Source organism: Saprolegnia diclina (genome assembly GCF_000281045.1).
Source record: "Saprolegnia diclina VS20 unplaced genomic scaffold supercont1.15, whole genome shotgun sequence".
Taxonomy (NCBI): Eukaryota; Oomycota; class Saprolegniomycetes; order Saprolegniales; family Saprolegniaceae; genus Saprolegnia; species Saprolegnia diclina.
Genome location: NW_008246082.1, coordinates 156,791 through 183,775, shown reverse-complemented (window position 1 = coordinate 183,775; position 26,985 = coordinate 156,791). Strand labels below are relative to the sequence as shown.

General features: G+C 58.8%; 11 protein-coding genes across 13 annotated transcripts; 6 read left to right on the top strand and 5 right to left on the bottom strand.

Annotated features, from left to right (window-relative positions):
- Window positions 1-699: 699 nt before the first annotated feature.
- On the top strand, window positions 700-1,879 carry SDRG_05645 (CMGC/CDK/CDC2 protein kinase). The gene is made up of 5 exons (XM_008611373.1): window positions 700-935; window positions 984-1,101; window positions 1,148-1,209; window positions 1,260-1,674; window positions 1,716-1,879. The coding sequence occupies exons 1-5, from the start codon at window positions 733-735 to the stop codon at window positions 1,806-1,808; spliced, it is 891 nt and encodes a 296-aa protein (XP_008609595.1). The 5' UTR covers window positions 700-732; the 3' UTR covers window positions 1,809-1,879.
- SDRG_05644 (hypothetical protein) lies at window positions 1,800-4,524 on the bottom strand. Its single transcript, XM_008611372.1, has 4 exons — window positions 3,265-4,524; window positions 2,776-3,215; window positions 2,441-2,724; window positions 1,800-2,383 (listed from the first exon to the last, which is right to left on the bottom strand). The coding sequence occupies exons 1-4, from the start codon at window positions 4,488-4,490 to the stop codon at window positions 1,883-1,885; spliced, it is 2,451 nt and encodes an 816-aa protein (XP_008609594.1). The 5' UTR covers window positions 4,491-4,524; the 3' UTR covers window positions 1,800-1,882.
- A 1,237-nt stretch (window positions 4,525-5,761) lies between these two features.
- Window positions 5,762-9,050, top strand: SDRG_05643 (hypothetical protein; the record flags this gene model as incomplete). Its single annotated transcript, XM_008611371.1, has 7 exons — window positions 5,762-6,277; window positions 6,328-6,806; window positions 6,852-6,983; window positions 7,028-7,623; window positions 7,670-8,214; window positions 8,265-8,516; window positions 8,562-9,050. 7 exons carry the CDS (start codon window positions 5,762-5,764, stop codon window positions 9,048-9,050), a joined length of 3,009 nt encoding a protein of 1,002 aa, XP_008609593.1.
- On the bottom strand, window positions 9,024-10,196 carry SDRG_05642 (hypothetical protein). Its single transcript, XM_008611370.1, has 2 exons — window positions 9,370-10,196; window positions 9,024-9,324 (listed from the first exon to the last, which is right to left on the bottom strand). The coding sequence occupies exons 1-2, from the start codon at window positions 9,593-9,595 to the stop codon at window positions 9,107-9,109; spliced, it is 444 nt and encodes a 147-aa protein (XP_008609592.1). The 5' UTR covers window positions 9,596-10,196; the 3' UTR covers window positions 9,024-9,106.
- Window positions 10,197-10,588: 392 nt separating this feature from the next.
- Window positions 10,589-11,081, top strand: SDRG_05641 (hypothetical protein; the record flags this gene model as incomplete). The annotated part of the gene is made up of 2 exons (XM_008611369.1): window positions 10,589-10,722; window positions 10,952-11,081. 2 exons carry the CDS (start codon window positions 10,589-10,591, stop codon window positions 11,079-11,081), a joined length of 264 nt encoding a protein of 87 aa, XP_008609591.1.
- A 193-nt stretch (window positions 11,082-11,274) lies between these two features.
- SDRG_05640 lies at window positions 11,275-13,906 on the top strand (the record flags this gene model as incomplete). 2 transcript variants are annotated; one of them, XM_008611367.1, is made up of 10 exons in its annotated part: window positions 11,275-11,514; window positions 11,561-11,690; window positions 11,738-12,202; window positions 12,249-12,392; window positions 12,442-12,791; window positions 12,837-13,158; window positions 13,201-13,352; window positions 13,394-13,474; window positions 13,526-13,672; window positions 13,720-13,833. In XM_008611367.1, 10 exons carry the CDS (start codon window positions 11,275-11,277, stop codon window positions 13,831-13,833), a joined length of 2,145 nt encoding a protein of 714 aa, XP_008609589.1. The 2 variants fall into 2 exon arrangements, with proteins under 2 accessions (XP_008609589.1, XP_008609590.1); XM_008611368.1 differs by having other exon boundaries at window positions 12,837-13,352; window positions 13,720-13,906.
- A 1,237-nt stretch (window positions 13,907-15,143) lies between these two features.
- SDRG_05639 (hypothetical protein) lies at window positions 15,144-17,457 on the bottom strand. Its single transcript, XM_008611366.1, has 4 exons — window positions 17,264-17,457; window positions 16,852-17,220; window positions 16,558-16,803; window positions 15,144-16,501 (listed from the first exon to the last, which is right to left on the bottom strand). The coding sequence occupies exons 1-4, from the start codon at window positions 17,409-17,411 to the stop codon at window positions 15,300-15,302; spliced, it is 1,965 nt and encodes a 654-aa protein (XP_008609588.1). The 5' UTR covers window positions 17,412-17,457; the 3' UTR covers window positions 15,144-15,299.
- Window positions 17,458-19,445: 1,988 nt separating this feature from the next.
- On the top strand, window positions 19,446-20,726 carry SDRG_05638 (hypothetical protein). The gene is made up of 6 exons (XM_008611365.1): window positions 19,446-19,483; window positions 19,538-19,834; window positions 19,880-19,984; window positions 20,034-20,245; window positions 20,294-20,622; window positions 20,670-20,726. Exons 1-6 carry the CDS (start codon window positions 19,481-19,483, stop codon window positions 20,690-20,692), a joined length of 969 nt encoding a protein of 322 aa, XP_008609587.1. The 5' UTR covers window positions 19,446-19,480; the 3' UTR covers window positions 20,693-20,726.
- A 327-nt stretch (window positions 20,727-21,053) lies between these two features.
- Window positions 21,054-22,846, bottom strand: SDRG_05637 (hypothetical protein). The gene is made up of 8 exons (XM_008611364.1): window positions 22,728-22,846; window positions 22,548-22,681; window positions 22,047-22,479; window positions 21,881-22,003; window positions 21,710-21,832; window positions 21,532-21,660; window positions 21,366-21,487; window positions 21,054-21,319 (listed from the first exon to the last, which is right to left on the bottom strand). The coding sequence occupies exons 1-8, from the start codon at window positions 22,797-22,799 to the stop codon at window positions 21,211-21,213; spliced, it is 1,245 nt and encodes a 414-aa protein (XP_008609586.1). The 5' UTR covers window positions 22,800-22,846; the 3' UTR covers window positions 21,054-21,210.
- Window positions 22,847-23,004: 158 nt separating this feature from the next.
- Window positions 23,005-24,534, bottom strand: SDRG_05636. 2 transcript variants are annotated; one of them, XM_008611362.1, is made up of 4 exons: window positions 23,488-24,534; window positions 23,287-23,446; window positions 23,165-23,242; window positions 23,005-23,120 (listed from the first exon to the last, which is right to left on the bottom strand). In XM_008611362.1, the coding sequence occupies exons 1-2, from the start codon at window positions 24,449-24,451 to the stop codon at window positions 23,433-23,435; spliced, it is 978 nt and encodes a 325-aa protein (XP_008609584.1). In that variant the 5' UTR covers window positions 24,452-24,534; the 3' UTR covers window positions 23,005-23,120; window positions 23,165-23,242; window positions 23,287-23,432. The 2 variants fall into 2 exon arrangements, with proteins under 2 accessions (XP_008609584.1, XP_008609585.1); XM_008611363.1 differs by having other exon boundaries at window positions 23,287-23,432.
- Window positions 24,535-25,676: 1,142 nt separating this feature from the next.
- SDRG_05635 (hypothetical protein) lies at window positions 25,677-26,910 on the top strand. Its single transcript, XM_008611361.1, has 6 exons — window positions 25,677-25,779; window positions 25,826-25,882; window positions 25,931-26,017; window positions 26,064-26,092; window positions 26,137-26,322; window positions 26,372-26,910. Exons 1-6 carry the CDS (start codon window positions 25,743-25,745, stop codon window positions 26,573-26,575), a joined length of 600 nt encoding a protein of 199 aa, XP_008609583.1. The 5' UTR covers window positions 25,677-25,742; the 3' UTR covers window positions 26,576-26,910.
- The last annotated feature ends 75 nt before the right edge of the window (window positions 26,911-26,985 follow it).

Here is a 26,985-nt window from a genome sequence, read left to right as displayed (position 1 = left end):
ACTAAGATAGTTAGTTTGTCTCAATCGGGCAAAACTCAAATTTCCCACAAACATCATTGGGACAAACCCAGCAGCACTTTGATTCACACGCGTGAGGGCGAGTCTACTGAGGAGCCAATAAAGGCGATATACGCTCCTCATAACAGTACTTCTATCCCCACGAGCCATTCCCTGCAGTAGTGTCCGATGCGTTGCTCCTCGGCAAGCTCAAGCCTAGCTTCTAGGCCACACCAGCTTGAGCTTGAAGCAGGCAATCTGCGGCTCCACACATTCCACACTTTAGTTAATCCGACTCTTCAAAGCCTATTACAACGAGGTACTCTAATAGTGTAGGTACTATCGTCGCACCACCGATTGCAACGACTAGCTTTGCCGATGTGGATCGGTTGTCCATCAGCTGCGCATTCGTTCATTTTGGCGCGCAAAAAAAAATTAGGCCGCCCAAACATTGTCAATGGACGGCGCGGGGCTCGTCCAAGTCCCTCGAGCTAGAGACTACGAAGTCTTTCGATCTCATGTCGCAAGGTCCTCGAAGCTTATCCGCTTCGTCGTGATGCCCCGGCGAGGCCGACCCTTGGCGAGGCAGAGGCCGGCTACAAGAGCGGCTGGGATTGGTAAAAAAACCAAACGTATACAGCCAATCCAAAGGCTTCGTGGGGTTTTCAACATGGCAATACAAAGTCGCAGTGGTCGCAATTCGCGGTATATTTGGATTTCGCCAAAGGGGACGCCATGGACCGGTACAGGAAGATCGAGAAGAACGGGGCGATCGGCGAGGGAACGTACGGCGTCGTGTACAAGGCGCAGGACCTCAAGACGCAGGAGATCGTCGCCCTCAAGCGCATCCGGCTCGAGGTCGAGGACGAAGGGATCCCGTCGACCGCGCTCCGTGAGATCTCGATCCTGCGCGAGCTCGAGCACCCCAACATCGTCAAGTCGGGCGCTATCGATGCATATGCAGGAAGCTTATGCAATCGCTATAGGCTCCTCAACTGTCTCCAGGACGCTGGCAAGCTCTACCTCGTCTTTGAGTTTGTCGACCGCGACCTCAAGCGCTGCATGGACACAACCTTGGGCAGCATTGACCCACACTTGATCAAGGTACTGCGATTTGATGCATACGCTTGCCATGACGACGATGACGTAGGCGTACATGTACCAACTCCTGAAGGGCCTCGCCTTTTGCCACTCGCGGGGCATTATGCACCGGTGCGTCGTCTGGCGAATGGAGCCGCCTATCTGACAACGACCGACGCTAGGGACTTGAAGCCGCAAAACTTGCTCGTGAGCCGAACAGGCGCGCTCAAGATCGCCGACTTTGGCCTCGCACGCGCCTTCTCGCTGCCCGTGCGCAAGTACACGCACGAAGTCATTACACTCTGGTACCGCGCGCCCGAGATCCTCCTCGGGCAAGAAGCGTACTCGCCGCCCGTCGATATCTGGTCGTGCGGCGCCATCTTTGCAGAGCTTCTTCGCAAGAAGCCACTCTTCACAGGCGACTCAGAGATCGACCAGCTCTACCGTATCTTCCAGGTGATGGGAACACCCGACGAGTCGACGTGGACCGGCGTCTCGTCCTTGCGCGACTACGCGCCGACGTTCCCCAAGTGGCGCGCCCAAGACCTCGCGCCCATGTTTTCCAAGCTCGACACGGACGGCCTCGACCTCCTCCAGGTTTGCTCTTCCCGTCCTTCTCGCTTTCTCACCATCCATAGCGCATGCTCACGTACACGCCGTCGCAACGCATCTCGGCCCGCGACGCGATGCGCCATCCGTACTTCAACGACCTCTCGTCCGAGTTCATGTAGGCGTGCGCTCGCCTGATAAAGAAGCATCGTACTTCATTTTTAAGTTACACAAACAACACACTAGCAGTAGTAAATTAGACGGGCGAGCAATCGTCGCCCGCTTGCGGGTTGCCGCCGCAGCGGAGCGGGCGCGTCTTCATGACGCCTTGGCGGCAGCAATGGAGCACACCGCGCGCCATGCGGAACGCGAGGAAGAGGAGGCCGCCGACGAACCGGATCGTGTTGAAGACCGCGACGATATAGCTGAGGTACTTGAGGTAGCACGAGCACGAGATGAAGCTCGTCGCGTAGTAGAGCCAGCACCCGTTCGTGAGCAGCCACGTAAGCAGTAAGAGCGACCGAAAGACACGGAACCGGTTGTCGACGTCTTCGTGCTCGGCCGCGACGACGCCCTTTAGCTTGTCGGCTTCTGAGACGACGTCGGTAGTGGCCGCGTTCAAGTGGAGGGCCACCATGTCCTTGACGCTGCCAAACCTGCTCGTGGGCAGACCACCGTGGCCGCCGCTCGTCTCGATGCCCTTTGTGCCCCAGCTCAAGTCGTGGAGGTTGCTGTACGCATAAATACCGAGCACATTCTACAAGATCGCATGAGACGCTGCCACGTCATACTCGACCGGCCAATAAGAACGTACGACAAAGGTCGGCAGCATGAAGAAGTACTGGACAGTGCTGCGCACGATGCCAAACTCGCCATGCATGAACGCGCACACAAAGATGATGCCGAGCGAGAAGAACGCGCCGGCTTCGAGCTCGTAGTTGCTGACGCTGCACGACGGCAAGTCGGAGCGCGGGTCCACAAACTGGACGTTCCCGAGGAGCGCGTAGAGCGAGATGCACGTGACGCAGAGCATGATCGTGCCCATGACGTACGAGCTCACGCGGTAGTAGATCGCCGTGCGGTGCCCGGGCTTGTTGCCTAGGTAGTTGCATGAGGATGTGGCGCCAGCGACTCGGACGGATGATGTACCGAGGGCAAAGACGATGAGACTCCCGACGAGCACAAAGTACGTGCCGAGCACGACGTGGAGGACCTCGATCGACTTGTAGTAGAGCGCGAGCGAGAGGATGTAGAAAAATGTCAAAAACAGGTTGCTGAGGAGGAACCAGTTCATGACGTTCTGGAACGCGAGGTAGAGGAACTGGAGGCTAAAGGCACACTTGCGCGGCAAGCTGTGCGCGCTCTCGGTCCAGACGCGGCCAAAGTTCCAGATCGCAAAGAGGCCGGCGAAGAAGGACCCGTTGAGCCAGCGCCGGCGCTGCTTGATCAAATCCACGAGCGTCTCGGGCACGTCGGTATGCGCGATCGCGTCCTTGACGTAGTGCATCGTCCAGTCGCAGTTTTTGCGCGCGAGGATTTCAAAGCACAGGATGCGGTCCTCGGCCAAGTACATGTTACCGACGCAGAGCCTACAAGATATATATGAGACACGCCACGAGAGTAAGGCAAACGACGTACCCGAGCTCCTTCTTGGATGCGGTGAGGCTCTTAAAGTACTCTGCGAGCGGGCCGACGCCGTTGATCGATCGAATGGCTTCGTAGCGGTAGGCCGAGAAGGCACCAGGGAGGACGCCGATGAAGCCAAAGACCGACTGCAATGACGCGTCCATGATGTTGGCGATCTTGTACTCGAAATGCTGCGCCGCAATCACGGGGTTGAAGAAGTCGGGATCATCGACCGCGATCTCGCCGGCGACACCGCCGATCTGCGGGTTGCGCTCCATGCTGCGGATGAGGCGGTACACGGACGACTCGGCGGGTACGGTGCCGACGTCGACGAGCGCGGTGTACGTCGGGTCGACTTGCTCGGAGAACGCGTTGAAGAACCAGAGGTGCGAGTGCAGCTTCCCGGCGTTGTGCTCTTTGAGCGCAAAGATGAGCTGCATGGGCGAGTGGAACGCGCCGTCGGTTTTGCGCAGCTGGATCGTCGACTCAAAGAGGTGCACGTGCGTGTCCTTGGACGCCGCAATCGCGGACGCGAGCAGCCCCTTCTCGAACGCCCCAAAGCTTTCGAGGTACGGGAGGACGCTGTGGTGGGTCTTGGACCGGCCGTCGGCGACTACGACGACAGCGACTTCTTGCCAAAAGTCATACCCGTACTGGTTGCAGAGATAGTCGATGCCACTTGCGAGGCCCGTGAGCGTCGCTTGGAGCTGCGACGCGGGCTCGTTGTACATGGTGACCGTGATAAACACCTTGATGCTCTTTCCGAGCGTGTGCAACCGGAGGCTGTAGCCATCGGCCGAGAACGCGATCGGGTCGGCTGTGCGCACGGCCGTGTACCGAAGGTCCTGAAACTCGGGCGCGCTATGGTACGGCGGCGCGACGCCGGCGTCTTCCCAGAGCTGCTGCGGAAGGCCAATCGACTTGGTCACGATCGGTGCGAGCGCCTTGGTCTTCTGGCTCTCGATGTAGATTTTGGCGAGGTGCATATCGAGCTGCTCGGCGTGCCGCAGAAGATCGTCGGTCGACATGTCCTTGAGCTTGAGCGGCTTAAGAGCATTGGATGATGGCTCGTCGCCATTCGGGTTGCACGACGCGTACTGCGCCGTCTCGGCCGTGCTCTGGCCGCCGAGCATGAGCGTCTTGGAGCGACTCCGGAGCAGGCGCGTCTTGACGCCGTGGTGGCGAGGCTGCCGCGCGAAGCGGAAGACGGACGCCTTGCTCAAGGTCGGGACACCCATCTCACTACTATCTTCCTCTGGGCTCCGCGTCGCAATGAAATGTGCAGCATGGCGCTCGCAGCTGGGCGCCCAAAGCGCGCCGGTTTTTATAATTTCCGCGTCGAAATCGTAGTCTTCATACAAATACCAAGGTCATTCGCTCAGGTGATATATATTATTTTCAGGCCGCGTCGAAGGGACCGGCTGGGGTGGGTGACCCATGTACTTCATTGGCACGGGATTCGTCAAACGAGCTCTATCATCCCCTACGAGGTACACTGTAGAAAAAGCTACCTGAAGTTCATGCCGTAGACGTGCAGCTCCGTACACTGTATTTTACAGTGTACTTTCTAGCCATCGAATGAGTGGAGGGACCACCGCGCGGTGCGAGAGAGACTCCCTCAAACGACGATTGCCCACACCGTTGCACCGCGGCGCTCGTGTGGCCAATTGCATCTATCAGTGTCCATGGTGATATGTAGCCTGGTCGCGCGGGTTGATCGGCGTCCACTTGTCTATGGGGTGCTTACGACGATGTGGCCGCACGATCGAACACACGTCGTGGTTTCTGTGGCGGTCTGTGCTCCGCATGAAAGGTATGAGCGGCCAAAAATGCTGGACCTATGAGCCTCACCGTCACATGACACTGAATGAATCCAGCAGAAATCATTTGGACGTGACAGGCTCTTCCCAACGCTACACGCTCGTCGCTGGAAAAAGAGCCAATATACCTTTTTATTCATTACCACAGACCCAAGCACAGGACAAATTTGGCGCCCTTTGTGTGCCATGCAGTCGGAACGGTCGGATTGGACATGGCCGGCTGCAACGATGGGCAGTCTCGAGCCTTCATGTGGGTTTTCTGCCTCGTGTGCGACGCCGCTCAACTGACTGGCGGCCGCGCGGTAGGAACATCCTTGGATACCGATGCGGCGCTCGTTGTTCTGATAGAGTTGGCCTCGCGCATCATCATTCGAGTGAGTTCCTCCCTTATCCGGACAAAGCCGCAACTGCCCGCCACGATATGAGTACTGTGCGGTTGTATGGAACTTAGGTACGCTGGTCCCTAGGCCCTGCGCGCATAGTACTATGTATGCGGCAAAGTACACGACATGCACGAGCGCGATAGCGGAGCGCGATGGGACCACCGTGCCAATTCGACGACGGAGTGTCTCGGCTAAAGTATCCGGATAGGAAGCGTGTTTTTAGCCGTGTCGGTTCACGCCATATGAACCGGTCAGCGAAACCGGTTTGACGTAAGATTTCCTCGGTCAGAAGACAGCGACGGAAGCATGGCGAGCTGGATTAGCTCCTGGGTCAATGGCGACCAGAAGGAAGACGAGAACCATGACATGAGCACGACTAGCGAAGACGTGCATGTCCCGACGGCGGAAGAGCTCCGGCAGAAGCGCCTCGAGCGCCTGGCGCCCTTGGAGCAAGCTGCGCCGGCCCCCGCGCCGCCGGTCGTGAAAGCGTCGCCGCCCAAGCCGGTTATCGCACCGCCTGCGCCACCTGTTCAAGCCCCCGCGCCGGTGCTGAAGAAGAAGGCGAGCCGGCGTGACGGGCTCCACGAGATGCTGTCTCGCATCCTGCAGGTGACGTTGCATCCGCCAGGTTCGCACGATGTCTTGTACATGGACGTCGCGGGAAACGCTCTCAACGGCGACAACGTCAGCGAAGTCTTGTACATGCGGCTCGTGTCGGAAGAAGACGCGGCGCTCGCGACACCGACGCTGCGGTACCTCTTTGACGTGTACCAGCGCTGCCGGACCGAGAGTTCGCAGCTCTCCGAGGCCGATCTTGTCGTCGTACGATGCACCACTCGATCGCCTGTGGCTTATGCCATATTAACCAATAGGTCAAGTCGCTCATGGAGATGGCGATCAACTACAGCGTGACGTGCCTCTTGGAGCCCGAGATGTTTCCGTCGCACGCCATGACGCCGCTCGAAGTGTTTGACGCGCTCGTGCGCAACCCGACGCCAAGCACGCCCTCGTACCTCGAGCTCCTCGCCCAGGGGCTCGAGGCCCAGGGTGGGTCCGCGGGCCTTGGCCGCGTCGTGGGCCCCATCTTCCAGAAGCTCGTCTCCGAGATCTTTCTTGGTGCGCAGTCGCTCCTCGCGGTCGAGGTGTGGGCGCCGCCCATGCAAGCGATCGGGTCCCTCGTGCGTGTCAAGGGCTTTGCGACGGTCTTTGTCACGATGCCAGGGTTTCTCCTCTCACCACCGCTCAACGGGCGCCGCCTCCAAGACGCCACCGCGCTCGGCATTCTGCTACGCCTCTCGACCGACTCGCCGGATCCTGCGCTCAAAGACATGTTTTCCAACATCACCAAACGGTATAGTTGAAGAAGCAATGCGTTTGGCTCCAACATGCCGCATAGGACGCGCAACGACGTCGACAAGTCGCTGCGGCAACTTCGGAACGAACTCAAGTTTAACCACGACTTATGCACCGACATCTTCAAGTCGCTGCTCAAGGCTGGCCCGGTGTGCAAGGACCGCGTCCTCGCTTGGTATTCCAAATCTTGACTGGCATAAGATCTGAGGCTGTGTCTAGGCTGGCGCAGGCGCTCGAAGTCAACCAGGAGATGGCCAAAGAAAACCCGAACGCTGCGCTCACATCGACCGCCGGCCTCCTCATGAACCTCAGCGTCGTGCTGCTGCGGCTCTGCGGTCCGTTCTTGCCGCCATCGTCAACCAAACACTCGCTCATTGACCCGACGTTCCTGGCGGCCGTGCCCAACCCCATCTTTCCGGCCGACAGCACCAAGCTCGTGGTGACCGAGAGCGCTGCGTCGACGACCAAGACGCTCGGCGACTTTAACTTTATCACGCAGTGCTTTTACCTCACGCTGGAGAGCGTCCACCTTGGACCAGTCGCGACCATGGCCAAGTACATGCGCCTCTTGCGCCAGCTCTCGTACGTCCAAAACGCCATGCGCAGCAACAACGACCCTCGCGTCCAAGCGCAGTTTGACGCACTCGCGTCGACCAAGATGCTATTGGACGCCAAGCTGCTCCAGCCCGAGGTCCTTCACGAGATCGTGCGTTTTGCCCTCTTGTCCGCGGACGTGGTCTGCCGCATCTGTCTGGAGCCGTCGGGGAAGGCGTCGTCGAGCCCGCTCGTGCTGCCCATTACGACGCGCGAGCAAGGTACGCGCTTCGAACCTCCTACACCCCTCACTTTTATGGACGATAGATTTGCTTGTGCCATTTATGCCCGAGCACATTGTCGAGGACATTGTCAACGCTCTCCTCTTCGTGGCACGCATGGCGCCGACGGAGCTCGCGGCCTTCGCCTTTGACGACCTCTTGAAGATGACGCTCGTCTTCCTCTCGTCGCCGCAGCTGGTCCGGAGCCCGCACTTGCGCGCCAAGATGAGCGAGTGCCTCTTTGAGATCTGCCTGCCGTCGCACGAGTCGGAGGACCGGCCGACGGTCGGCGTGCCGTCCGCAGTGAACGCGCTCACGCAGAGCCCGCTCGCGCAGGAGCACCTCGCGCCGTGCCTCCTCGCGCTCTACGGCGATGTCGAGCAGACGGGCTTTTACGAAAAGCTCGAGCACCGCTACAACATTGCTTGCTTGCTCAAGTACCTCTGGAAGTGCCCGGCCCACAAGCCTGCGTTCGTCTCGATCTCCACGAACGAACCGGCGTTCGTCAAGTTTGCGCACGGTCTTATGAACCACATCAACTCGCTCCTCACTGATGCGCTGACCAATTTACCGGAGATCAAGGCGCTGCAGGTACAAACGATGAGGATCCGAGTCGGCGACGCCTCATCTCGATGCGATAGGAGGAAGCCCAGTCGCCGCTTTGGGGCACTTATGACCAAGCGACGCAAGAGCAAAAGCAGAGTCTTTTGGCCGAGAAGGAGCGCACGGTCACGTCGAGTTTGCAGCTCGCGAACGAGACGATCCACATGATGTCATACCTCACGTCCGAGATCCAAGCGCCGTTCCTCAGCGTCGCACTGGAAGAACGCCTCGTGAGCATGCTCAACAGCGTGCTCGTCAAGCTCGCGGGGCCCCGCGGCCTCGAGCTCAAGGTTCGATCCGCCTAGTGTCTCCATGTTTCGTAATGTCGCCATTAGGTGGCGAACCCCGAGACGTACAAGTTCCGGCCCAAGGTCATGCTCCGCGAAGTCGTCGAGACGATCTTGCATTTTGCGCAATACGAGAGCTTCCAGATGGCGGTTGCCTCCAACGGCTTGTACGACCCGGCCGTGTACCGCAAGTGCGTGCACATTCTCCAGCGCACGCAGCTCATTCCGCCGCCGGGCGTCGCGACCTTTGAGAACCTCTGCGACACGGTCGAAGCGCTGCATGCGAGCAACGCGCTCGACGATGCGGCGTACGGCGACGCCCCGGACGAGTTTATGGACCCGCTTCTCTGCCAGCGCATGCGCGACCCCGTGACGCTGCCGAGCGGGTACGTGGTCGACCGCGCCACGATCGTCCAGCACCTCATGAACGACGCGACCGACCCGTTCACGCGGCAGCCGTTGACCGTCGACCAGCTCACGCCCGCGACAGTGCTCAAGGCGCGCATCGACGCGTGGATGGTGGCGCAGACAAAGTAGTCGACGCGCTTGCAAACTCGTATATATAAACTGCATCCACGACGAGTACACCTACGCTACGTCCGAGAGCTCGCTTTGCGCGCGGAGGGCTTCATGTGCAGTTGGGCGCCGAGCTGCGAAATCTTGTGGGCATACGCGTCCCAAACCTCTTGTTCGGACGCGCCGAGCCGCTTGAGCGCTTTCACGCGGTGCATTTGCTTGACCGAGAAGCCCATGAGGATCTCTTCTTTTGCCAGCGTCCCCGTCTCGACAATGTTGCCCGAGTGACGTTGCACTAGTGGCGACTAAGAACGTAGTCGCAAAGAGAAAGAAGGCGTACGCTGCTTGAACTCTTCGAGGTCGTGGTCGCAAATGCCGAGTTTCTTCATGAGCTTCTCCATCTTGACGATCTCGTCGCTGATGCCGAGCTTGTTCATGGCGCGGTCGCTCACGGGCACCTTCTGGCCCTCGAGGCGCGGCAGGTTGGATGCGCGGTCTTTCCCACCGACGAGGATCTTGGTGCTGCCTTCTCGCGACGGCTTGTCGAGAGGCACCCGCGGCAGCATCGTCGATGCTCACGTCCTTTCTAGTGCGAGTTTAACGGTTATGCAACCGACGGCCTAATTACGGTCGCCTTCTGTCTGATGGCAACGACTGCACTAGTTGGACCACAGACTTAGACGCTTGGCGCCGTCCGTCCATGCTGAGATTGCACTTAATGCGTTTGCACTTGCAAAGGTGGGAGATTGCATTTCGACCACCTTGCCATGCATGTTGCATACGAGCATCCGGCGCGGTCATGGACCGTAGTCATAGCTCGTAGTCATGTAGATGCCGAGGTCGGCTCGGCGAGCGACGGCTGCGCTTCTTCCCATAGACACGTCGCGGTATGATTGTGTTTCATACACTCAGATTCCAGCCACCTCGCTCAAAGCAAGTGTACTACCTGCTACAACCCACCCGCGGCGACTGGTTCGTCAAGTGTGCTGCTGATGTGTTTCGAATGAAACACGCCCTGGCCGACCATCCTGCCTACAAGTGGCGGGTGCACCGCAGAGGGGCTATTGTCTCCGGTGTCCGTGCCGCCTCCGCAGACGAACGCATAGACTACGTCGCAGGATAAGACGGATAGATCTTAGTCCTGAAGGAAGAGTGCCGACGTCGTCAAGAACGGCGTCGCGTCAAAGAGACGGCGTCGTCCGGCCTGTTTTTGCAGCGCGCTGTGATTGGTCCGACGTATTTCTGTGCTGGGTGCGTGCGTTTTTTTATACCCGCCCCCTTGAAGCGAACTTCAACGAAACCACTTGGTTTTTCTATCTACGGCCTGAGGTCTCGTGTAAGTGCGATTACGAAGCCATACTTTGTTCAAGACATGAAGATGTAACCACACGGACTTTGCAAATCTCTAGGACCCCAAATTGACCCGATCAAGTGCGATTCGTCCCTGCGCGAAGCGTTGCCGAGCGTCAGGCGTCGTGGCCTCCTGCTGCGTGGCTCATTACTTTCCAACTCCACTGTGGACCCACACACGTTGCCGCCGCACTCCGTAGACACTCACAATGCCGAGCGCCAAGTTTGAAATTGCTGTTGCCGCGACCCTCGCCTTGGCCGGCGCGATGACATGGAAGAAGTGGGCAACCGCCGACCTCAAGAAGATCGACTCGTACTACGCGTCGCTCAAGAAGGCCGATCAGTAAAGAGATGTCGATTGCCCACACGTTGACGTCTACGCCACGACCTATAGCTGTAGCGCGCGTCGTCCGTGGTGTCGGGAATAGATTGTCTTATCTTATTGGCCAAATTGGATCTTCCAAGCGCACTTATCGCCGTAAGTGCGTCGCACTTGATCGGGCGAAAGTGAGTGGCGGGTGACTGCATATTCCTCATTTCGGATATTCGAGTCGAGCAGCCAAGATGCCCAGCGCCAAGATTGAGATTGTCATTGCCAGCGTCCTCGGCGTCGCCGGCGGCCTTGTCTGGAAGCGCTACGCCAACTCGGAGCTCAACAAGTTCGACGCGTACTACGCCCACTTGAAGAAGCAGAACAACTAAATGATGTATTTGATAACCGAGTCCGAAGCAGTCGCCGCCGCCGACGTCCACGTAGTAGCGTAGGTTGCTTTGCATCTGAATAGAACAACTCGATATGATATATGCCAACGCCTCTACGACGCATTATATGCGTACTTGGCAGGTAGACACCGCTAGAACACGCCGCTTCAAGATTCGCCATCGATATTCGATCATGGCCAAGATCTACCTGCACTGCACGCCGTCGCCTGGCGATAGCGACTTGCGCGCGTGGACGTACGTGCTGCGCGCGCCGCAGCTCGATCGAACGACCACCGTGCTCGACGCTTTAACGGCGCTCGTGGCCGCCCACAACGCCAAATTTAAGTCTGCCATCGACACGCAAGGGCTCGTCGCCACACGCGCCGACGCTGCCGTGCGCCTCGAGAAAAAGCTGTCGCAGCTCCTTGTCGACGTATTATCCTGTCGAATGCCGTCTCGGGTATGACGTGGCACACTAGGACTCGTGCGAGCTCGACGTCACGCGCCCAGTACCACAGCACACTGCCGCGTCGTTGACGACCGTCGGGCCGCTGCTCGCGCTCGCCGCCAAGCACCGCGACCGCGGCGAGTTCCGGTCGGCCAAGGCCTGTTCGTCGCTCTTCCTCCTCCTCCATCATCCGATTCGAGCATTCTAGTGTGGGAGACCATCTTGCGCGAGCTCGACCCGCGTCAATGCGAGGCGACGCATGGCCTCGTGCGCATCTACATGCAAGCGTCTGCATGGGCTACAGCCAAAGCGATCGCCGAGCCCGTCCTCGCGACCGCCGCGGCCACCACCGCGTCCATTGAACTCTGCCTCGATGTAGCTGAGTGCGAGCTGCACCTGCGGGCGTTTGCCCCGGCGCTGGAGCGGCTCGCGGCGCTGCGTGTTTCGGATGCCGACCTTGTCGCGCGCGTCGACCGGCTCCAGGCGCGGCTTCAGCACGCTGCTGGCGACATCGAGGCTGCGATCGAGACGGTTCGGCGCCGGCTCGTCATGTCGGACGAGACCGATTTGGACGCGATTGCGCTCTACAGCGCGATCGCGCACGAACGCGGCCGGCCCGTCGAAGCGATGCAAATGATCCTCAAGGTGCTCACGGGCCGCGCAAAGGACCGCGGTACGCTCCCACCATGCCTCGTCCTTGCCGCCTCACCATGCTATAGCGGTGCAAGCGCAATTTGCCACGTTTTTGGAAGCGCCCGACGGGTTCACGCACCTCATCGCGACGCTGGACCCGTCGAGTGCGACGACCGCGCCCGCCTTTGCGTACTTGGCGACTATTGCTAAGGACTACAGCGCCATGACGGGTCTGTGTCCTACGTGCTCTAATGATCGAATCTTGCGAATATGACGTAGGGTGCTTGGCGTGCTTTGCGCAAGCTGTCGCTCTCGCGCCCGCCCATGCGTCGTATGCACTCAACTACGTCCACGCGCTAGAAGTCGTCGTCGACCACGCGGCAGCGTACGACGTCGCCCGGTTGTTTTGTGCAAGCAACCCAACGTTGACGACGGGCGGGCTCGCCTGCCGTGACGTGGCCGCCATCTTGGAGGCGTTTCCGACCCTCGACGCGGGCCGGGGCAGCCCTTCTGCCGAGCTCTACTGGACGTCGGACGGGTTTGTCAACGTCCAGCGGGCCGGCGTGGCGCATCAGCTGCTGCCAGAAGACGACTGGGACCTCCTCGCCCTCTTCTTCGCCGTCGTCAAGGTACAACGACGTGCGCGGGACCAGTACCAGGATCCGCATGAGTAGATTTTGTTTCTCGAAGGCTGTGGCGCGCCATTGCACGCGCTGCTGAAGCTTCTCGAGCCGCTTCGCGTCGTCTATGGCCACCACCTGCACCAAACGACGATTCGAAACGAGCACGCATATTACTGCTGCATCGCGCAACTGCTGTGCATCCCGACTCCGCTGTTGGCCTTTCCGTCGGCCACGGGCATCGAGACAGCCAAGGAGTACGAGACGGTCTATGTCTGCGGCGACTCGCACACGCTGCCGACCGCATGGCGGACTCTGACGCTCGGAACCCGCTCCGTGCGTCTCACGCCGGCGCTTGTGACGGGCCTCAAGCACTGTAGACCGCTCGCAATGGTATGTCATGACACGTTATGTCTAGGGCACTTGCGCCGCGCGTCAACGTTTTACCCGAAAAGGCACTTTGAACATGTCATCGCGCGCCTGCCGCGTCGCGCGCGGATCGTGTTTCTCTTGGGCGAAATCGACTGCCGCGAAGGCATTCTGCTCGCGGTCGACAAGTGCCGCTACGAGGTAGGACACTGCCCTGATCGCAACGAGACGATGACGCGTAGAGCGTCGACGATGGCATGGTCGCAACGATGAGTCACTTTTTGCAGGTGCTCGAGGCCCTCGTGCGCGCGCATGGCTTTGACGTAGTGTCTCGTTTGCGAAGCGTTTAATTGCCGATGAGCGCGTCTCATTAGGCGTACATCCACCCGATCGTGCCCGTCTTGGACGAGACGCGGCACTTGGTCCTGCGGTACAACGCGCTCTTGCGTACTCGCGTCGAAGCTGCGTCGTTCTGCCAGTGGCTCGACTGCTTTGACGACCTCCTCGGCGATGACGGCAAGGTATCCTTTAGCCACCATATATGGAGCGTTCTATCCTGGTATCTTAGCTCCAGCCCGCGTACGCTCTCGACGGGACGCATCTCCACCCGGCGTACCTCGCCAACGGCTTTCAGACGGCACTGCACAGGACGCTGGGATCGCAGATGACTGCTGACGAGTAGCAAGACGATTCGACGAGGCCAAGTTTCTACTAAAACTACAACACTATGATTTGTCTCGCAGCATGCGGTAGATGCTGCCGTGCCGGACGTGCGCGGGCTGTACAGGCGAGCGTCGCTAGATGCAAAGAGCGCATTAGCAAAGGTTGTCAACGGCGACCTTTGGACGTACCTTGGCGACATCGGGACTTGGCACGTGCTCCTCTAGAGGTTTAAGGTTAGAGACGTTGTGCTACGGTGGTTGACGTACGCGGTGTGTGCAGTGCAACGAGCGACGGCTCGGGCGCCGATGTCCTTCGCGGCGCTTCGGTTTCGACTTCGTGGTCGTCGTGGCGCTTCATGCCTTGCAGCAGCAGCGTGTAGATACCGCCGTGCTTGACCTTGCGCGCCCGGGGTACGCGAGCGCGCGTCTTGCGCAAGGCTTCTTCCAGTGCGTCGATCGCGTTGTTGTCTTCCATGGCGCGTGGTGTCGACGTCTCGGCGACGGGCGACGACGGCAGCAAGAGCGGCGATGCGAGGTCGCACTCGGGCGTCATCGACTGTGCGTAGTGGTCGTCGCCCTTGGGTCCTGGCGACGCAATGTCGTGGCTCTTGATGCGCTGCTGAAAGAGCTCTACGCTTGGCGTGATGGCTGCTCGTCGTAGGTCGTTTGGTACCTTTGCGAAGCGACGGCCGGCGGCGGTCCTGCGGCTCGCTGGGCGGGAACGGCCCATCGACGAGTGCGACGCTGCTAGAGCTGGCGTCGGCTCGCATCCTGTCGTCATTGTTGCTCTCGGTTGCCGGATCGTCGTCGTCTTCAAGATCGATGCTGTCGTCTTGCCACGTGTGGAGGTGCGCGGCCCCGCCGCCGCCGTGCGGGCTCTGTAATGCCTAGCACCCGTCAGATCGAGAACTGAGACGACTCACGTACTAGTGTCTCGAGGCTTATGTACGTGTCAAAGGCCATCGCATCGTCTTCTGGCTCGACATACACGCTGTCGATGATCTCCATCTCGAGCAGCGACGCGAGGGCCGTGAGCTCGTCGACGTTGTTCTGCTCGAGTCAGTGGATGATAATACGACCGCGAGAAGAAGAGCTACCTCGGTCAATGGCACCGACGCGCTCGTCAGAGTAGGCTCGGTCGTCATTCTCGAGCGGCCGCCGACAGAGCCACAAAGTGTGTCGCTTGGATCCTTCGAACAAGTCGCGGGATATCTTTATCCGGATGATGGCGTCCAAGAGTGTAGGTCCTTCAAGATCTTAGTCGGGCAAAGATCGCAACACGGATCGATCCAACGTTGCATCAATACGACAGTGACATGAACAATAAATATGTTGCCGCCAAACACATGAAATGAACTCGTGTTTGTCTAGTACACTGGCTACGACCTGGACGCGGCAGTCATGGTCCTTAGTGTGCTGTAGCGCTCAGCACTTGGCTCGGACGACGCGCCGAGGGTACTCACAGTGGTGCTCGCCACGAGCTTTTTCAACGCCTTGGAGCGACACCGTTTCCGCGGGCGGTTTTTTCGACTGCCCTTGAGTCGATCCTCGTGGGGTCGACGTACGAAGGCGACGGGTTATCGTCGGTCGTCGCCTTCTGCATGTGTTGGCGCTTGGCACGTGGTTCGGACGACGTGTCGAGGTTGGCTTCAGAGGTGCTTGCCAAGAACCGTTCTCGCGCCTTTCTCTGTTGTTTTCCCGGGTGTTTTCGCACGACGAACTTGCCCGCCAAGTAGTTGACCCAGCCCTTCGGTGGGCCCACCGCGGCGGGGTAGACGTAGCCGACGCGGACGCAGCCGTCGGCAATGTCTTGCAACAGCGCATTGCAGCTGTGCTCTCGATGAAATTTCGGGGACGCGAGTCTCGGCGTGCTTGCTGGAGCGACGTGGCCCGTCGCCTCGAGGAGCTCCAAATAGCGACAATACGAGCAGTCGAACGTGGTCGTCACGACAGCGCCCTTTCGCAGCGGCCTTTTCTCTTGTATGGCAATCTTGAGGGCCGCGCAGTAGGCGAGGGGATGGAACGGTGTCTTGCTGCAGTACGTGCACTGGTGGATGGCAGGGATGTTGAGAAGTGTCGCGAACACCGTGGGGTCGTACCGCACCGACGCCATGTAGAGAAAACACGGGGTCACGATCCCACGCGCCTCGGGCCACACGTGAGCACACGTGTCAAGATAGGCCACGAGCTCGTCTGAACTCACCCAGCCAAACGCAACGAGCGCGCTGGCTGCCGTGAGCACCGCGCCTGCATCGTACGCGCCGCTGGGCGCGGGTAATGTTGCCAGCAGGTCGTTGAACGCAAACGTGTGACAGCGCAGCGTCATGACACCCGCTTCGTTGGGCGAAATCGTGACGGCGTCGACGGCCGCGCACCGACGATTGTACGCATACTTGTTCGCTGCGTCCAGGAGCGCCGCTGTCGCGAACGAGCCTATCGACGCGACGGCGTGGCGCTGGATCAATGGAGGGATGAGGTAGGCCGTGGGGAGCACGGCGTCGTGAGAAGTGGCCTTGGTGGCGACCTCGATCCACAAGCGGAAGAGTGCGAGCCAGATGGACTGTTCGTCGGGCACTGTGGCGGTCGCAAAAAGGTGACAGACCATCACAAAGTGTTGAGGTGTCGCAACACCGTCTTGCACGAGGTGCTCGAGCAGCGAGAGCAGTTCCGTCCGTGCCCGTGGCGAGGCTACGTGTCCAGGTGTATCAACCACCATTGCATCCAACAAATCATGGGCGTCGTACCGTGCAAGAGCGTCTCTTCAACGATGATGGTCGCGACGCGCTGGGCATCGACTGCATTCAGGAGTCCAAGTAGCTCGTGCATGCTGCCGGCCATGCTGCTACGGGCCTCGGCGTTTGTGCGAGGATCGCAGAACACGTCGAGGGCCGTACGGGCACTGTCGGCGGCTCCGGACTTGTCTTTGTACGAGGCTTGCATCGTCGCAAAGATGGTCCACGTCTCGATGAATTCTTGCGCGCTCTCCAGTGCTATCGCGCACGCATGAGGCAACGAAGGTGGTCAAATCGACGACGCACGCGAGCTCATTATGATGGGCTGCACAAGGGGGCGGTAGCACGTTCGTACCCACGTATGGTACTTGCCAATGAGCGCGTGGCTCGTCTCCCCAGCCTTGGTCTCACCCACAGCCTGGATTTTACCCCACTCGCTTGTGAACGCCGACACAAAGCCAACGGCCGTGCGCGGATTCGTCAAAATGGCGCCCACGAGCGTGCAGACCACTGTGGCGGTCGTCCTGCCGCCACCGAGGGCCAGCGCCAAGCAGACCAAGGTATGACCCACTTCCTTCGCGCGTACTGTACAGTCTTGATGTGGAACCACCGTCGCAAGGTGCAGGAACGCGTCCATGGTAGAGACGTCGGACGTTTCCACGAGCCGCTGCAGCTCTACGCGGCGATGGCATCCATCTACAGGCCGTGGACAGCGTACCTTGAACGAGAGCTCGAAAGTCGTAGATGGGTCCAGGCTGCTGGAAGAGCTCCATGGCCTTCTCGAGGCCCTCGGATGGTGACGCACCGGCCTTCCGCGCGCGGGCGAAGGCTTCCCGGGCGCGGGCGATGGTCTCCCAGGCGTACATGCTGGCGTCCACCAAACCGCGCTTTTCCCAGCTGCATCGTCCGGATACGGTACTAAAACGTACTTAGTCGAGGTCAAGACAACACGTTAAAGTGGTTTTGACATTTGGATTGCTCTCGTGTCGTCTTGCCACGTGTAGAGAGGTGTACCGCCGCCGTACGGGCTCTGCAATGCGTCAGATCGAGAGCTTGGAACACTGACGTACTAGTGTCTCGAGGCTTCTGTACGTGCCAAAGACCATCGCATCGTCTTCTGGCTTGATGTAAATGTTGTCGATGATCTCCATCCCGACAAATGTCATTATTACTGCCCTCGCTCTCGAGAAGCGATGCGAGGGCCGGAAGGTCGTCGACGAACTTCTGTCCAAGTCAGTGGATTCGGCGGCGAAAAGAAGAGCTGTCGTGCCTCAGTTAATGGCGCCGACGCTGATCAGCGTTGGCTCGTTCGTCATCCTCCAGCGGCCGACGATGGAGCTGCAAAGTGTGTCCTTTCGATCCTTCGCGTGCGCCGCATGAGAAGAAGTGAATCCACGTCGGCACATCTTGAGCTTAGTTGGCAGATCTTGGATCTTAGTTGGCAGATCTTGGTTCTTAGTAGGCAGATCTTGGTTCTTAGTAGGCAGATCTTATTAGATTTTACGTTTGTAGGGAGCGCAATGAGCGTACCGACGATGCATCAACTCATTCATCTGTCTATCCGTACTCAGTTGCTCCCTCCAGGCAACCTGATGCTTCATGCTGGTCTTGCCGCTAGGATCTGTGATTCTTCGCCGCGTCGGGCGCCAAGACCTTTTTCGTTGTCTCGTCGTATTCTTGCCGGGGATGTTTTCGGTTGGGCGTCGCCTTGCCGACGATCTTGCCGGCCTTGTAGTTGACCCCTTGGACCAGCCCATCCCGGTTGAAAAGACGTAGCCAACGCGGACACTGGCATTGCAGCAGCTCCTGGCAGGCACTCTCTTTGCGAAAGTTCGGTGGCGCGAGTCTCGGCGTGCTTGCTGGAACGACGTGACCCGTCGCCTCGAGGAGCTCCATATTTGCGGCAGTCGAACGTTTTGCTGAGCGGGTTCGGACGAGCTCGTGGCTTATCTTGACACGTGTGCTCACGTGTGGCCGGAGGTGCGTGGGATCGTTCTACATGGCGTCGGCCAAGCAGCATCCCACGGTGATCGCGGCACTTCTCAACATCCCTGCCAGCAGCCAGTGTACTGCAAGCGACGCCCTTCCATCCGCTCATCTACAGCTCAGTGCTCAAGACCGACATACAAGAGCAGCGCAACGAACGCGCTGGCTGCCGTGAGCACCGCGCCTGCATCGTACAATTGTACGCGCCGCTGGGCGCGGGTGAAGTTGCCAGCAGGTCGTTGCGCGTTCATGTTCGCGTCCAATCGGCGCGCGTTTTGCCGTCACATCATCCGGATACGGTACTAAAACGCACTTGGCCGTGTCCAAAAACGACGTTAAAGTGTGTGTTTTACACCAAGCGACGGTAAATTGAGCAATCACGATGCTTGCGCCCACGACGTGCTGTTGTTTTACTGCAGCCTCGCGGGACGAAGGTCATTGGCGTGCGACGTGCACCGAAAGCTCAACTTCATCCGCTTTCGTCGTCCGGTTGCGGATCGTCCGGTTAAGTTACCCATGCCAACTTGAAGTCCAAGCACACGCGTGGATCGCGACACCAGCGCATCGTCGCTTGCCCCGCGGCCACCGCGCTTCTTTCGCTGACTCGACGCCGTTCATCCTGAGCGCAGTGCCTCTTCTCTCTCAAGATCCGTCTTTTTGCGCTGACAGCATTGCGATCGACCAGTTGAACGTGGTTTAACCCATGCTTCACCCCTTCAAAATGCGTTTAAACGTACCGTGGGACGATCTACACATAAATTGCTGGCCAAGATCGCCATGTCTTTTTGTCCGCGACACGACACGCCAGGTTGGCGGCGTGGGAAGCACCATCGCAGCACAGTGATGTGGCTTTGTCGCCCCCATCTTCAAGCGCGACGCCCTGCCTGTGCATCGGCTTCATTTTCACACTTTCACCCCGCCACCCATATCGGTTTTACTACGTTTAAACATGGTCCGTGGCATAAACACGCTGTCCCCGATTGGCTAAAATTCTGCTTATTTGTAGGCTGCTCATTTTGAAATCGACGACGCCATGCCCAAGAAGAAGCTCGCAGCCTGGGACGAGTTTGACGAGGTCGAGTCCGACCCGTCTCTCAACCTCAAGATGAGCCGCATGGAGTGCAAGCACTGCAAGTCCTCCGTGTCCAAGTCGGTCAACCGCCTTCTCTCGCATCTGCGCTCGTGCCCCAAGTACACGGGCGAGCTGCCTGCGCCCGGCGACGACGAGGTCGACGCGGCGGACGAGGCCAAGCACGACCCGCTCGCCACCGTGCGCCGGGCCATCGACCATACGCTTCTCAAGGTAGATACCTTTGTATGTGGCTAGCGCGAGCTCATGATCATGCAGGCGGATGCGACGCCGGACGAGATTGCGACGCTCTGCAAGGAAGCGTACGAGCACAATTTTTGCTCCGTGTGTGTCAACAGCATGTATGCTTCGTACGCGCGTGAGGTACGCATGAAGCCGCCCTATGTCGATGGCTGATGCAACGATTCTGTAGACGCTCGATGGCCTCGAGCGCCACCGCAAGCGCCAGCAGCCCCGCGTCAAGGTGTGCTGCGTTGTGGGCTTCCCGCTTGGCGCGAGCACATCCGAGACCAAGGCGTTCGAGACGGACGACTGCATTCGCCATGGCGCCGAAGAAATCGACATGGTCATTGCCGTCGGCAAGCTCAAGGCCGGCGACCACGCCTACGTCTTGCGTGATATTTGGTAAGATCCTTTCTTTACATCGTACTGGCACTCATGCTTCCGATGTAGCGCGGTCGTCTCGGTCTGCAAGCGCAACAACGTCCTCTCCAAGGTCATCTTGGAGACAGCTCTCTTGACCGAAGCTGAGATTGAGACGGCGAGCAAGCTCGCGATCGCGGCCGGCGCCGACTTTATCAAGACGTCGACGGGCTTCTCGACGCGTGGTGCGTCCGTGGTGGACGTTCGCCTCATGGCGTCGCTCGCGCATCCCCACGGCGTCCAGGTCAAGGCCAGCGGCGGCATTCGATCGCTCGAAGACGCGGAGATCATGATGGAAGCCGGTGCGACGCGCCTTGGCACGAGCTCGGGCGTCAAGATGATCAAGGGATCGCCCAGCGGTACGGTTTTTCCATTATAACGTCGCGTCTTACATAACCCTGGATAGCTGGCGCGCCGTCGTCGTACTAACCTCCTTTTGTAATTCAATTCTGTTCAAATCCTACGTGCACGTCGACGTACTAGATAAGATGTACTAGATAAGACGATTAGGATTTAGATAACTCGGTTTCATGTTATGTTGGCGCGTCTATCGGCGACGTAGAGACGCCTGTGCCAGGAAACCCTATTCCCATTTTCATTGCCCTAACCCGCTCAAGCACTCTACAAACGCAGCCACGTGCCGAGGCAGTATGCACGGGCAGACCGATCGAGCACGAGTGACGGGCCATGTTCCAGCATAGCGAGCAAGACCGGCGATGTGTGTGTTGACGTAGACCGAGAGAATATCCAAGGTCGATTTTTGCGTCGCCGAAACTCGCGGCAGGACGACGCCGATACGTCGCTGTCAGCACTGGGAGCGACAGCGTACCGACGGCAGTTGAACATTTATATTTCGCATAGTTTGTTGACCGATACCACTGCGCGTTGTAGTCTCTAATCGACTCGGGACGACGCCGCTGCCACTCACGGATGACGGTGGTATGTCATCAATCCAAGTCGTCATCGCTGTGGTCGTATTCGGGGTCCACGGCTTTCGAGTCCCCCGGGCGTTTGCCGTGGATCTTTTGCTTGGATTTTGACTGGAGTAGCGTGTGGCTATAGTCCGTCATGAGTTACCAGTCACTGGACGACACGAACGTACCCGACAACGCCAATGCGCAGCTCAAAGTTCTTGATCTCGCCCTTGAGGGTCTGTAGCGCCGACTTGATTTGCACGAGCGGCGTTGTATCCGTCATCTTGCTTCCCTTGCTGTCCATGTCGGTCTACGCAGCTCGTTGACGACAGGTCCATGCCGCATTGCCATCACCTTGGTCTCTCGCAGCTGCTCGGTGATCTCGGTGTGCTGGTTGGTCATGCCGTTGACCTTCTCGGTGCCTTCCTTGCATCGCTCGCTCACGGCGAGGAGCTTCTCTTTCACTTGGTGGTATTCTTGCCGCTACGCAGAGTGCTATCCATATCGAAATCGCTCGGGTGGCCATAGATACCAAGTGGTCGAACTGGTTGTTGATGTACTTTTCCTTGGCGTCCATACGGCCAATGACTTCGGTCAGCTGCTTTGTGATCTCCTTGAGCTGCGCGGCCGTGGACGCGAGGTTGTCTTGGATCGTCTACAGCAGTCGGTGCTTGCATCCACGTCGTCCATGTCGTAGGCCAACCGCATCGTGTTTTTTGGTTTGCTCAATGTGCGTGTGCCACTCCTTTCCGTCGTCCTCCTTGATCTTGGACTTGAGCTTGGGCCCCACGCGCTCGAGTTCGGTTTTCCACAGCAGCGGGTCCACCTACGCATCGATGCGGCGTCGTCCCGCTTCGTAGGGTACATACAGCCGCCAAGATGATTTGGTTGGTCGATGCTTCGAGCTCCGAGTCCTCGGTCTTGGCGCGGATCACATCCACGTACAGCTCTTCCTCTTCCTCGACAACCACGTCGTCGTCGTCGGCTTCGACCTCGAGGTTCTCGTCGACTTCGGCTTCTTCCGCGTACTCTTCCTTGGGGTACTTGGGCTTGGTCCAGCTAAAGCCTTTGGCCGCGAGCGCCTTGTCGCAAATGAATTCGAGCGCCGAGCATACGGCCTCGCCGTAGCCTTGCTTGAGCTTGGCTGCGGGAAAGTCGAGGGGAAAACCCATGATCTTGAGCGCGAGGATGAGCTTGTTGACGCTCGTGTTTGGGTCGTCGTACTTGTCGACGACAAAGTCTTGCTCGCAGACCTTCATTAGGAACACGACCAGCTCGAGGAAGCCTTTAAACTGCCCACCGCTACAGGCGCAGGATGATGAGCACGATGCGCATGGCGTCTACTTGGATCGATAGCTTCGTGCTCGTACCTGGCGTTCGTAGCAGCGAGGGCGAAATGTGTATCCGTGAGCGGGACAAAGTTCTTCTTCTTGGAGAGCTCCTTGTCGTACCCGAGGATCCGCAGCTTCTCGAGGACGTTGCCCATGATGGCGACCGCCGTATCCTAGCATGCATGTGGCGTCGGCGGAGGCAAGCAAGAGGCTGCGTACATCGCGCGCCTTGAGCTCCTTGTTGCCTTCGTCCTTGTTGCCCGCGTCGACGTCGTCGGCTTCGTCCGCCATGCTCCTGTCCTCGACGGCAGTCCCAAATGTATGGGGAAGAGTCGGCTCGCAACCGTCGGTTTCGTGGTCGTTTCGACCAACCGCTCGGTTGCTATTCGTTCGGCTCGATGATTCGAACGGCTTGCATAGTCGACCGCTGCAAACCGACTGGCCTACACGGTTGAGAAGGTTGAGACCGACGCTGCACACACCAACACACGCAACGACGCGAGACTTTTTTCTATTGAAGCTACGATCTTAGGTAGCGACGAGATCCGAATCCGAGGGTGTCGATGGTTTCTCCTTGGCTTCGCGCTTGCGCTTGCGGGAGGTTCTCGGGGTCTACGTTACATGAGTCACCGTGCGGAGGATCGGCTAGCATCTACCAGTGCAGGACCGGTGCCAGCGGCCGTCTTATTGTAAGGCTTGATGGACGCTTCCATGGCCGCGTAGTGGTTGCACTCCTTTCAAATCAAATCGTAAGCGGGCGCGGGATCGAAGCGCGTACCAAGAGGTGCAGATCCAAGCTCTTCTTCATCGAGACAATGTAAATGTGAGCACATGGACTTTGCCCCGGCATTGAGTTTTTGACGTGCTGCTTGAAGAACTGCTTGAAGGTCTTGGGCTCGTCGCCTCGGCAGACAATGTGTCCATCTAGTGGCATGAGCCTTCTCGTATGTCGATTCGTAGGCAAACTGCATGGTACTACCTTTGAGCGCCCCCATGGCGACTGGCGCCAGAAGCCGCTCGCGCTTGTTGGAGTAGAGGTTGATGGCTTGGCGCTCCAGGTGCGGGCACAAGCCTTGCTCTGGCAGCGAACGAAGAATCTCGAGCCTCGCCAGCGTCGGGGCATCCGCGATGTGCGGCTCGAGCGGGATCAGCGGCGGGCGACCCACCTTTCGCCGGGGCGCGTCGTCGTCGTCGACCTCGGTTTCGGTGACTTCCATTTTAATCACGACGGGCTTCCTGGTGCGCGATCGCGGCTTGCTCGGAGGAAGCGCTGGGCTGCTTGCTTTCCGAGGTGTCACCTTGGTTCTTGCCGCCCTCGACCGTGTCTCGGTGCTCCTCGTTCTCTCTGCGACTGCAGCTGCCCGAGACGGGCGACTCGGCTCGCTGTTAGTCGAAGCCGACCGAGCACTTCGCGGCCTTGCGGGTACCAGCGTCGTCGGTTCGACTTTGATCGGTACACTGGTTGCTGCTGCTTTCGGTCGCGCTTTGGGCTTGGGCACCCGTGGCGTCGTCGCCTTGGGTGTTGCCGGCTTCTGGTTCGGTGCTTTCAAAGCCGATGGGCGCTGAGCACTCGGTGGCGCGCGAACACATCGCTTGAGCTGCTCTTCGGACTGGCGCAAGACCGCAGCATGGTCCAGTGGGGTCGGCGGCAGAACAGCCAGTGCGGGTGTTGGCCACGGAGGTAGTGTCGGAGGCGGCAGGCCCATCTGCCTCATGGCTGCTTGAATTTCGTTGGCGGCTACTGAATACACTGCTGCATCATTGACGGAGCGAAGCAACATGACGAGGTCTTGGACAAAGGACGCGTCGTCCTTGTAGCTCGCGTCACGCAGGCGGATGCGGATTTCCCGGAGCTTCCAGAGGTAGACACTTGACGGCGACGAAGCGCATGCGCGCTGTGCGCTCGCGAGGATGAAGCCGTAGGTGGCAACGGCGTCATGCATCCCGTCGTCGCTGCTGACGACCTCGCCGACTGTGCTGTACGGCAAACGGAAAATCGAAAATCGGTCCGCATCGGTGCTTGATTGGCCAAAAGCGAACAACGGGCCTCGGATTGGTCAAAATACGAAACTCTTGCTGGCGTCTCCATCAACACGACCTATATCGGCTCCTGTGCAAGCTGTTGGCGGCTGTAGCGCGCTTCCATCAGCGTCCTGCCCTAGTGGTCTTACCTCGTTGATCGGCTTGGCTCGCAATACTACATCCTTGCGTCCTTCCGGCGCAACACAGCAAAGCACCCTGATGGATCTTGAGGAGACGCCGAAATGGCCGGTATCCTGACTGTTGCACTGCAATCATCGTCGTCTTTTCCATTGACAATGGCAAACGAGCAGGAATAGGAATCTGTACCGGTAGATAATGTAGTCTTTGCTCGAAACACCGAGACCAACGAAAACACTATTGCCGTGTGTTGCGGTCGCCATTCGAAGGGACTCGACGGTGAGGCAACGTCGCGCAGATTCAGCAGCAGCACAAGGGCCGAGTTGCTTGTCATCGGAGTGTACCACGTTCACTGACGAGGTCTTGCTTGTCATTGCCAAGTCGACCCAACAACGCAACACACTTGGGCGGGCCATCGGTTCAAGCTCACGAAATGACCGTGCCTCAGCTCAGGCGGTGGTGTCGAGTTGGTCGGGCGATATAAACGGGCGCAACCCGAGACACGCTAGCTACACCTACACGTCGCTCAACTTCAAGAACGCGAGACGACAGCCACAGCTCCGCGACACAGCTCGGCTGCTCGACTGCTCTGCACAGGGCGATACCGCTACATGCCGAGTCATGCACGCCAGAAGCCCGTGCTTGCTTTCGCTCCTACTAATTCGAACCAGCGAGGACGAAGTCGATTCGATTCGAGCCAAGATGGTTGCCGACCATTCGCCGTGCGCCAATGGGCCGCGAGAACGCTGTTGCATCGACATGGGTCGCTCAACCGGGTCGCTCGGAAGTGATGAGCTGCATGTCCTTGTGCATGTCCAACTAGCTAATGCGACAGACGAGTAGTACACTATTCACTGTCAAGTAGGACAAGGCTGGCTTTTTGCGTCGCCGCTTCTTCGAGCAACCTCCGCGCGCGCTGAAAAGACAAGCAGCTGCGACAAAAAAGGCTCGGGTCGGAACTTTCGCCACAAGATCCCATCGCATTGATTGGCTAACAAGCCGTTCGAGCCGGACCCCGGGGCACGGAATCTGCCACCCCAACAGCGTCATTCGTGGAATTGACCAACACACATCATGTTTGCCTCGGTCGTTCGGTCCCAGACCCGCACCCGTACGCTACGCTGCGGCGAAGGCCATGGCCTCACGCGCTTCTGTAGTTGCCAAGCGCACGTCCTTTGTCCGCGCCCTCGCCACGCGCTCGGCCCGCTCCAACGGTGCTTGACGCTCAAACCATGCGGCTTGATGTCATCTTTGCATCTTAGTCGCGCTCAAGTTTGATGGCCGCAAGGCCGTCGTGCGCCTCTCGGGCATGGCGATGCTTGGCATGGCCATGTCGCTCTCCCACAACGGTACGCCTGGCGTTAGTTGCTCCCGCTCATGATGCTATTATATCAGCTGTGCTGTGCCAAGCCGCCGACGGCAAGGTAAGCGAAGTGCCCATGCAATGGAAGGCTCATGACGCGAGTAGGAGGGTGATGCCAAGGGCAGCGTGAGCAAGGACGACGACCCTGTGAGCCGCCTCATTGACCAGTTTGGCGCCAAGATTGGCGAGGTCTCGTTTGGTGGTTTCGTCGGCTTTTGCTCGGGCATGGCCGTCAAGCAAGTCGGCAAGGCTGCGGCGGTCAGCATTGGTATCATCTTTGTCATGGCCCAGGTACAAAAGAAATCAATATGCGATGTATGGATGCTCACCGCGTCGACAGGTCGCGGCGCACAAGGGCTACATCAACATCAACTGGGGCAAGGTCGAGAAGGACGCGATCGCGGCCGTCGACCCTGATGGGGATGGCAAGATCACGCAGAAGGACTTCAAGATTTGGTGGAAGCGCTTCCTCGAGTTTGCGCAGTACAACTTTCCGTCGTCGAGCGGCTTTGCTGCTGGCTTTGCCGCTGGCTTGTACATGTAATTGAGCCCCGCTCTGTATAAGAAACCAATTCGGTCCCAGTGCATTTTGCCACAACCACAGAAGGCGAGAGGACTCGAACTCGCTCGCCAGCACCGTCAACGCTACATCTCGTCGTCCAAGCAACCCAAGTAAGGACCACATTGCTAGAGGGTAGCTGAAGACGACATCCAAGTATGAGCTTCTTCGATGGACACCGCCGAAGACGAGATGATTGCGTGGCAGCGTGCGGTGGCTGTATGCCATCCGGATACCAAGGGCTTCCTCACCAAAATACCTGCGACAGCGCAGCAATCTAATAACACCCAACTTGTAGTCTATTTCCGTGCCGGTAGCAGAACAAGCAAGGACATGGTGGGTGCCTGCCGCCGGACCAGTGTCCGTCTTTGCTACGAAGCGTACCGTAGTGCCTT